The 11035-nt window shown below is 30.1% G+C and overlaps 1 protein-coding gene across 9 annotated transcripts in view; it reads left to right on the top strand.

Moving 5' to 3' along the window:
• cnn (centrosomin) overlaps window positions 1-11035 on the top strand; it is a 169023-nt gene that overhangs the window by 38393 nt on the left and 119595 nt on the right. For all 9 annotated transcript variants that reach the window (XM_067049137.1, XM_014423337.3, XM_014423339.3 and 6 more), the window contains exon 2: window positions 2212-2261. Coding sequence is in view for 8 of the 9 variants with exons in the window: in XM_014423337.3 (XP_014278823.1) it covers window positions 2212-2261 (50 nt within the window). In the remaining variant the exon portion in view is untranslated. The remainder of the gene's footprint in view (window positions 1-2211; window positions 2262-11035) is intronic.

Genomic DNA, 11035 nt, shown 5'->3' with positions numbered 1-11035 from the left:
AATATGTAAAGCTTTGTAACTTTCAATTGTTATTCTTCCGGAATTGGGTGGAGAGAAGGTAGAAGAAGATACGGGATTTGGAGATTGGAAGGGTATTAGAACTACGAATAAAGGAGGGAATAGAATACCATAGGGAAGAGGAACGGATGAGGAAAGATCTATCAATGGCTGCGGTTCGATGGGCAGTTACATTTAAGTCTGAAGGCCGTGAGCGGATATTGTGGGAATGCACTGAGGACTTAAATTGTAGCATATCTGAGATGTACGATGGACGGCGGGATTGGATAACTTGATAGAGAAAGGAAGCAAGGAAATATTTACGACAAAAGTAGAGGTAAAGCCACATCAACTCTTCATAAAATCGGGTGACAGAGGCGTCCCTGTTGACCCTAAAGATGAATCGTACAAAGTAATTATTTAACCGTTTTAATTTTGCTTCGAGATCCCCAGAGACACCCCCGTAAAGCACACAGTAATAGTAAGGTGGGGTGGAATATTAAGGAAGTAACCAGGAGCCTTCAAGAAGTAATCAGAAGGTTCCAAAAGGAAGTAGGTACATATATATGTACATTATTTTTCGAAAAAAATCTGACCAAACCATTCACTCCCAAAGTTAATTTAACCCAAAAAGTTTTCGCTTTAAATGGAAATTTGGGATATAGTTTATAACACAATCTGACCTTTTTAAAGAAAGCTGTACTAATATATATAGAACGAATTATAATTCGCACATGCTCGGTCATTTTACTGTATAATATAAACATCTTTTAATAATATTTATGAAATCGATATATTTTGTGCTCGGTAACAATCTATACTCTCAAAAAGAGGAAACCTAGTTTATCTCACTATTATTAACTAATTGCTCCTAACCTGAATATACATATATTTTTTTTGTAACTAACTCCGGAGGACAAACCCTAATAATGGAGCAGTCTTGTGCCTGGTATGATTGACAAGAGCGGATGTGCAGAAGACAGTTTGGGGTGAAGGTTGGTTCTAGTATATGACCCAGATTCAGTAATTGTTCAATGAATGAATACTGTAATTTCGGTAGGAATATTCCAGCCCACGCTTCTCCATTCTCACTTCAATCATCTTTTCAATCCATTGTCATTGATCTTCAATTCAAATTATTTTGTAGGAATTATATATATATTTCAGTTACGGAGCTACTGTTAATGTTTCGGTTCTTCATTTACCCTACTGTTTATTATTTAATAAAAATATTAACGAATTAAAGTGAGTAAGGCAGTTTCTATTAGATATTTTTATGAGAAGCATTGCTTTTATAGTTCATACATACAAGTTTTTTCAACGAATTAAAATTATACATTTAAAAATTTTATACGAGTAGTAATTAAAATTTTAAATTTTCTTTTATCATATAAGTGTTACAAATTAGCATTTTCTATGAAAATTTAAATTTGCACAGTGAGACATATGATTTTTTTTAATTTTATAATAATTTTTCAAAAGTGAGTGCCTATTGGCTATGATAAAATACTCCTCATTTGTAACAGATCGACAGATGTGTCATGCGGGTTTTGCTTCTCCGCCATTTGTGCAAAATCTCCATTGAATTATCTCGAATTTATTGAATTGTTTCCAAAAAATGTTTCAATTTTTCTTAAAACATTATTTGTTGGGGCCACAGCCTGATTGTCCTGGGGGAGGGACGCCTTTGTACTATGCCCAGATTATCTTGGATTCCATGGAGGTATATTTTGGGCGTGTAAACACTTTGTAGATTGGTAGATCAATGAGGAATAGAATAGAAAATTAAAATATATATATATATATAAAATTGAATTTCACAGTAAAAAATAAGTTCTAGGGTAAACAAACAATGTTTAATAAAAGAGATTATAAGATGAAAATTATAAATCATTTATAAAACAAAAACTGACTAATAAAAAAGATGGATGTTGACATGCTTGTTTTCTTACTCATGTTCCATCCAATAAAGCTATGGATAGGATTATGTCATACTATCAATAGGATTATGTCACTGATTCTGTCGCTGTATTTGTAACGAATGAAAGTGTAGATATGATCTTAAAAAATATTTAATGAATGAAATAGAGTTTTATTGCAGCAGATATTTTTTGGTTTATTATCAAATTATTTATTGATTTATTATTATTTTATAATTAAGAATAAGTATATTAAAATGAGGTGATTACTAATTACTTATTTTTTTTTTTAAAGGTCTCTTCAGAACCAATTGGATGACTCAAAAGTCAACAGCCTACTATCAAGTAAGTGTTCCTTTGATTTGTATCCCATCAAACGAAACCATTTCTCATATTATATTTTTTATGTTTCATAACGTTAGTTAGTAATAAAGACATTTTTGAAGAAATAAACTTGAAAAAAGTGTATAATTTTTTATAAAATATAATTTTTTTTTCTCTGTGTTATTTATTGGTTTGTTTGTCAAAGAAATAACAGAATAATGTTTTCTAATTTCAATTATTTGATATGACCCATATTTTAGATTTATTTCTTGAGTATTCCTTTCGGCTCAATGCTCAGTATATCCATGTAAAGGTGATAACGGACGAGAATCATCTAGTGATTTCTGAAATAAGCAGTTTTATCAATTTATCTTAATTCAATAAAACGTTGTAATGATATTCCATGTCTATAATGAATAGGTACTATAGAACTACAATAATATTGTATATAATATATTAATGAATTAATGTATAATAATGTTCTATGATATTTCATAAATTATTCAATTTTTTTATTAAGAATATGAAACACTCCTGAATATAAACTTATATTGATAACAGCTATTTGAGTGTTAATGTTATCTTCTATTATATATTCATCAATGTCTGATTTTATTCATTTATTTTTTATTTTCATTTTTTGCTCCATAAAGCATATCTGTGGATTATTTATAAGATGAAGCTTGGTCCTAATTTCTTTATTTGAAAAAAAAAAAACATAAATTTCTCATAATACGTAAATTTATAATACTTGCTGCTATAAAATTAAGTGTTTTTTAGTTTAGGTAGGTTTCTATTTTATGATCCATCCAAATTATGAACTTTAAAATAAAAGTAAGATATAATTAATTACAAATAATTGGATAGTAGGATAGTAACCAAATCATAGTAGTTTAAAAAGTTTCTTAATAGAAACATTGCTTGGCATGTAATGAAATTCCAGGACTCCATTTTGTTTTTAATACTACAGCTGTGTTTGTTGTTAAAAATAAAATTAATATAAATTTGTTATACTGTATTAATTCATCAAATAGTTATTTATATGACTATAGGGTTAAAAAAGTTCAGGTTTTTATCCATTGTCGGTTAACCTGTTTACGTTTCATAACCCTTATTGCGTGATTGTTTGTTTATTTAACAACCTTGATCGTTATTTATTTCCATGTTCAAACTCCAAACATCGTCTTCTGCTATTTTCTTAGCAGCCTTCGTGTGTTTGTTAGTCGCGGGGTTAGCCAATTTGGCTTAAATACAGGTGTGCAGATGCCAGGTTGCTGGATTGCTTTTCGTATTCCCCGCTTTGTCATTGTCTAATGTTACACAGTTCCAAATTATCCGAGTTAATCTTTGTACTACATCTTTTTGTGATATGTCCCTCGTATATTTCATCGCTAATGGACTGTGTAAATCGGGTTTTCTGATCGTATACCGATTCTATTCTAATACTACAGCTACGATGTTTATCTTCCTTAGGCTTTTGTAGTTATATTGTTTCAAGGCCTACAGGATGTCATATCTTCTCGAAATCGTATGTTCCCAGCTCTTTTTTTCACATTTCAATTATTTTTTTTTTTTATTTATTGTTAATTCACTTTTTTATGTTTCTAGCACTAAGCTTCTTATAGCTAAATGGTTACTTAATTTATATTAAATTGTACGAGGATATAAGGTTATGGTCACTAAAGGTATCAATATAGTAAAAGAAATGACAGCTCTGACGAAGCCTTGCAAAGCGGGGTGAAACGTTGGTTAACAATAAACAGTTTTCTTTTACTATTTTGATACCTTTATTAACCTCCACCCGGACTATATTCCTACAGTCTACTTCATACGCTCAACTAAGTTCTTCCATTATAATCTTCATTTAAATCAGTTGCATGCTACTTCTGTAGACCCTACAGATGCTGAACTCACCCTCATCTCGTCTATTTTATACAAGTTGCATCTGCCGGATGTTAGAGTGGATCAGGTATCACTACTTTAATATCCTGAGTACTATTTTTAAGTTGACTTTTTTTGGTATAATAGTTTTTGAGATTAAATAATTACATTATTCACTATAAAAATTATTTTATTCTATTTGAGATATAAGGCTCTGTATAATGATACACATTTCTTTGCCTTGGTTTGACTAAGTTTTAACAAACAAGTTGATAAAATTTGTTTTATAGAAAAATAACTCACAACAAAGTTGTTTATCTTCCAATTACATTTCTAATCCATCGATTGAAAAATTAAGGACGAAGTTCTATCTGGATACAACTTCTAATGGGAAATTGTAATTTTGAAATTTTGAAGCTGTTTATCAAAATTTTGTAGCAACGAATAGTCTCCTAACCAAGAATAGCCATCAAAAGAAAAATTTTGATATTTATTTTATATTACTATGTTATTTTTTGGATGAATATGAAATTCTTTCCGGTACACACTGTTTGGACTTTTTATTAGAATAAAGATTTACTCCAAATCAGTTAAAATTAAGGTTAATGTATTGAAACATCCCGTTAAATACCAAGTAGATCAGACGTATAATATCAAATAAATTAATTTTAAAATTAAAATTTTTTAGGATTTTAATTTTGTCAATTAAAATCGTACAAAATGTTGCCTAATTGAATGAGGTGGTTCAATACGTAAATATTTATTTTAATAATTATTTATTATTCGTGTTTTTATTACAATCATTTCTTCGTGTTCTTTACTCATAGCTTACATTTTATTTTTTTGATTGGCCCAAAACTTCTACCGTACTACTGTGCATTAGTGAAAAGTAAATAACTACGAGTTGAATAAATATTGTCTTTCTTTCAATATTTTCGTTATCTGCAATTTTTAAAGGTCCATTTGGATTGAATATTCTCTAATTAACTGAAATGAAAGCTGATTAAATATACTTCAACTTAAATTTTCTTGTATATTCTCGTAAAACTAACATTTTCGACGATATTTCAAGAAATAAGAGATAGTTTTTGATTTTTGAAGGAAATGGTTAATTCTTGAATGACTGTATCATATAAATAAATGGTGGAACAGAGTTTTGTTCTGAAATTGAAACATATTTTATTAACTTTTAAAAAGCGTGATATATAATAACATGATAGATTTGTAGAGAAATTAGATATAGGTAGCCGTCCGATATTGCTACTTTAGATGGTCTGTAGGCCATCTTCTTTTCGTGTGTCTCAGAGGATTATGAGGAATAGAAGGGTAAGGTTAGGAACCTACTAAGATTGGGTCATAACTAGTTCGGGCTAGATCAGCTGCATATTGAACACTAAGTTGTTTATGGATAATTTTATTTGTGATGAATTAAAAAACATTGAGGATTTTACAAAGGATTGAAAAAAATAAAAATAAAATAAAATACAGAAGTATATGACACACTATTTTATTAAGCCCATAGTTTTAGAGATATTTAATGTCAATTAGGAGATTTCGCCTCTAACCTTGTATAATTGATTCTGTTGTTTTTTCTGAAATATTCATTACAAGCTTTAATAATATCTAGTGATACCTTTGCATTTAGTTTGTATTCGTACTAAAATTTGATTAGTCATTTTCAAATTTCGGGAGTAGTTTGTGGGTTCCAAATCTTTCTGTGCCACTCTAAACTGCGGTCATACAACTGTGTGTGTGCTTAATAAGCTATAATTGACCGGCAATATTAATCAGTTATTCCAGACGGTTTGAGGTCTCGCATGTTTAATCATGAATTATTGACGACTGATAGTCCAGACCACGTGCCATGATTTACTGATTCGATTGGACTGAATCAGTCTTTTTATCATTACAGTCATTATTGACCTATTATCGCTCGTAAAACATTATAATCAGTATCATGTGATATTTCCTTTGTTGACTGGAGTTGAATTATTTGTATGAGTTAAATGATCTGTCACATCTTTGCAAATTATATGTAACAATTCTATTATTCAAGAACGTTGAATATGTTGGAGAGAATAGTTTATAGCCCTCTTCTTTTATACAATTTAGTTATAATAAAAATACCCTATTCTGTTTATTTATATCCAACCCAGATGCTAGTTTACGTTGAGGACGCAATGAAAGGGGAAGAGAATTCTTTTGTTTATGGTATAGGGCAATGGACGGCATAGTTGGGAAGCTAAAGAACCAGTTTTACTGTTTCAAATGTCAACTTTTGTAAAATGGACTATTTCCTTACCGGGCTAACTCAATAAATATTAATTATCCGGACAAAATAATAAAGTATTATTTTATTTTTTAGGCCTTCTTATTTAAAAAAATAATTCAAGGATAAAAAAAACAATAATTTCAATGTAAATTTGCTCAATTTCCCAACCATACGATTCCAATTTACAGTGCACTCTGTGCTAGGAGGCCAACAGCCCATGAGTAGTTCTCTGCGTTGCTACGTTCAAGTTACGTGCGAGATTGGGGTCTAAATTTGGAATTACAGTTTTTACCGTACTCCCAAATTTTGTAGCATTTGATTTATGAAAAATACAGGAGGAATGTGACAAAAACAACATCAGAGAAAACAAATAACTTTAAAAAGAAAAGATAAAAATCCTCAAAAATTGCTGCTTACATATCCAATCAAGTAAACGTAGACATGGAACGAAACGTTATGGTGTATTCTTTCTCATATTCGACGCCGGCATCAAACAAAAATAATAGGGATATTCATGATCTTTAGTTTAAAGGGTTTTAAATGGAAAAATTTGTCTAATATAAAGAAATATTTTCATCAAATAGCATGTTAAAACGATATAACATTTAACAAGGTCGATAGTCTGTTTATAGGACTGCTAGATGGAGAATGTCGTCACGCAACAAACTAGCAGAGCGCAACTCCATTTTGTCTGTTGTTCTGATTAGTAGCTTGTAGTTCTTGTTGTTTTTGTTTTGAACGTTTTTGAACTCAAACAAAGTATATAAAATAATAATAAATTAATGGAAAAAAAAACTGGGAGAGGAAACAAAGAACAAGTGAGGTGGGGAATGATGATGTGACGAATCTGTTGGATATTTTATTAGCTCGTATAGATTGTAAGGTTTCAAAACAAGTTGCTCAGAAAATCCACTAAGAGCTCCTCTGCATTTAATGTATAACATGGACTGTGAATTAGGTCGCTCACAATCCTATACTTTTAATATTTAGCATGTTAAATTTTTTTTAATTTAACAAAACATCATGAATACGCCTAATGTTGCCCAAAGATGCCCATGGAACTGAAGAAAATTAATCAAGTGAAAAAAACATCCACTACGATTCAACCTAAAACTACTTATTGTAATGAAAGTTTTTTTTTTTTTTTTCAAAAGTCGTGTAAAGACCTGTAAACAATAATTTTGTTGTATGTATAGATTTTTTTTTTAAATCATGGCATGTTATTTTTTCCGGATAATTAACATTTAGTTTGTCCAGGACGGAACTTGTCCACTTCATCTATAGCGGACAAAACCTGGGTAGGATCACTTAAGCTAGGTTCGCTAGGTACACTGATGACTTGATATGAAAGACAAAATGGACTATCTGTAAAAGTGGTGTTATTTCTTTAATGTTTTAAAAATTAGTAAAATTCTTTATACACTCTAGATACGTTATAGGAAACTAAGTGACTAAGTTTATCAGTTGCATTGAAAAAATGCTATTTCAATTCCAAACAAATGAAATGTTAATTCTTTACCTTTTTCTTTGAGAAGTATCTATAATAAGTAGATTATAACTCCTTTCAAAGTTTCTTTCGCTTAAAAAAAGATTCATTAATTTGTAAAATTGATTTTTTAGAAAACTTCTGTATTCATTTTACTATCGTTTTATAAACTTGGATAAAAAATTGCGTAATAAAGGGTTATTGATGATCTTTAATTTAACATGTTAAATGGAGAAATATTTCCTCCTTTTAGCATGTTAAAACGATATAAAATTTAACATGGTTTGAGAGTCTGTTAGTAGGTTTTCTAAATGGAGAATGACGTTATGCAACATATCACCAGAGCTCATCTCCATTGTGTCTGTTGTGATTTTGATTGGTTTGTTGCTCGTTCGTGTGGTTTATGTTTTAGAAGTTTTTGGAACTCAGACAAAGTAATGGATAAAAACAATGAAATTCTCAAAGTTTTTGAAAGGAATTGCCCAGAAAATCCGCTAGGAGATCCTCTATAATTAACATATAACATGAACCTTAAATTGGGTCTTAAAAGGTGATCACAGTCTTATACTTATATCATTTAGCCTGTTTAAACTTGTTACATTTAACACGTGAATACCCCTAATAAACAATCCCGATAATAACAATTCCCTTAAAGAACTTGTTTTGTTTTTCTGAAGATATAATTTTAATACTAAGTGGAAAAAACATCAATTGGGGAAATACTTATTTATGATTCAGTGGTCCACTTCCTTTACCACTCAATAAATTAATTAAGGCCTGAAACTTTGATATATTCGCTAAAACGATAATTTAAAAGTAATCTGCTGTCGGATTGCTTTAAGAAAAATAAAAAATAAAATTATTGCGGAAATGCTAAGAAGAGAGATATATGCCAACGTGCCCATTGCCAAATTGTAAGATATCCCCTGGAGGGTTTCAGTTTTATTCTCTAGCTCTCCTCGTAGGTACTTGGGCCTCTTCCAACGATTCAAATACCGCGTCATCTATCTTATATCTTCAGCATGTATTTTATATCTTAATTATTTATCACATTATTAGTTATAATTAATGGACTAAATCGTTTAATAAAATAAAGAGAAATATCCATTTAAGTTTCCTAGCAAAAGTGGATTCCAAACCTGGCATATTTCTTGAAAATATTCAGGTTACAAATAACATAATCATGATGCTGTGAATTCTTGTTTTTATTACCGACAAGGATTCCCTGTTACTATTTTAAATAATTGGATAGGTTATTTTATGTTTTGAAAGGTTTACCATCATTACCAAATCTATTAAATTTCTATGACTTTATAAAGGGGGTGTTTATAATCTTTAGTTTAACATGTTAAATTTTGTTAAATGAAGAAATATTTCCTTATTTTTGCATGAAACGATATAACATTTAATATGGTTGAAAGTCTGTTAAAAGGTCTGCTAAATGGAAAATGACGTCACACAACAGACCAGCTGAACTCTATTTTGTCCGTTGCCGTTTTGGTAGGTTAGTTGCTCGTATTTCATGTTTAGTTTTAATTGTTTTTTTGACGTTATTGAATTATAGTAAAGTAATGGATAAAAATAGCAATAAAGTAATGAATAAAAAGCTAGGAAAGAAAACAAGGAACATATGAGATAGAGGAAAGATGATGTGCTGATGCTGTCGGAAATTTTATTATTTAGTAAAAATTACACGGTTACCAAACAAGTTGCCCAGAAAATCCGCTAGGAGCTCCTCTGCATTTAAAATACAACACGGACTTTTAAATTACGCTGCTCACAATGCTATACTTATAGTATTTTATAAATTTTACATTTAACACATCTTGAATACCTCTATTATTTATTTATCTCTCTTGCTGACATTAATGTATTTCAATATCGTATAGAAATCATTATATTTATTCATAATGTAATTCTGAATAACAATAAAAGGTTATGCCTAATGAGTTATTATCAATGAATATTGTGTTTACTCCCAAAATCAGTGTGATGTGTGTTGATGTGCGTCTTCTATAAGGGTTATTTACGATGTTGTATTAAATGTAAAATACGTTAAATGCTATAAGTATTGGATCGTGAACAGCCCTATTTAAATTGAGTGAAAAATGTGTGAAAGTTTTGCTATTGAGTGTCTTGTTGATCTTCTAACTTGTGAGAAAGAGGATCAAGATGAGCTAATTGACAACTATCATTACATTATTATTATTATTATTATTGAAAGCCATTGTTTTATTAGTTTCAAAAACATCCAAAATAATACAAACACAAACTACGAGCAAATAACCTAATACGACAACTAACAAAACGGTGACAGGTGCAGCTAGTCTGTTGCATGACGTCATTCTCCATTTAACAGGCCTAGAACATACTCTCAACCATGTTATATCTTTTAGCATGGCAAAAGAAGGAAATATTTCTCCATTTAACATGAGTTTTTCTATTTAACACGCTTTAACATGTTAAACTAAAGATCATGAATCCCTATATTATCACATGCTATTTTGTACTATAATATATTACTGCTGGCCTATCATTGTCACATTGCTGGCAGATCGTATGCTACGCCACTTCGTTTGGGGGTCCTCTGTATTTATACTTATTAATTGTTCCTTTGCCAAATCAATTAACGCTTGAAAATAGTTGTATGTTTATTTAAATATGGTTTGATCCTTATTTGATTAAGGAGCAAGGGCTCGTTACCTTGCTCACATATAACTCATATGACAGTGGAATGAAACTAATCTAAAAAGAAACAAAATTTTTGAGGAAATAGAAACAAGGTGAAATACTTAAGCTAATAATACTGAGCTTTTTTTTTTAACCTCATACCTGATCATTTCTGACTTAGTGGGGGAGGAATGATTATTTTCAGATAACTAACATATTCTACCTAGAGTGGGAGGGTCAAGTTTTCATTTCGATGGAACACTATGAAATGAAAGTCAATCTACCTAGCTCGGAATAATACCGGCTCCGTAATAGTTATAAGGTAATTAAGATGTGGTCTCAACTCTCTCAGCAATAAGCGCATCCAAGAATTTGCAGTCTGTACAATCCATAGCAGTTTGAGTAGTACTCTGACCCAGTTTTTTTTTTTTTATTATATTTTTAATATAACTTCATATTTTTATTTGTACAGATCATGCTAGTATT

This window comes from Halyomorpha halys, unplaced genomic scaffold (genome assembly GCF_000696795.3).
Source record: "Halyomorpha halys isolate HHAL.00 unplaced genomic scaffold, Hhal_1.1 Scaffold417.1, whole genome shotgun sequence".
NCBI classification, from domain to species: domain Eukaryota; kingdom Metazoa; phylum Arthropoda; class Insecta; order Hemiptera; family Pentatomidae; genus Halyomorpha; species Halyomorpha halys.
The sequence above is the reverse complement of the archived record's forward strand: the minus strand, read 5'-3'. Positions and strand labels throughout refer to the sequence as shown.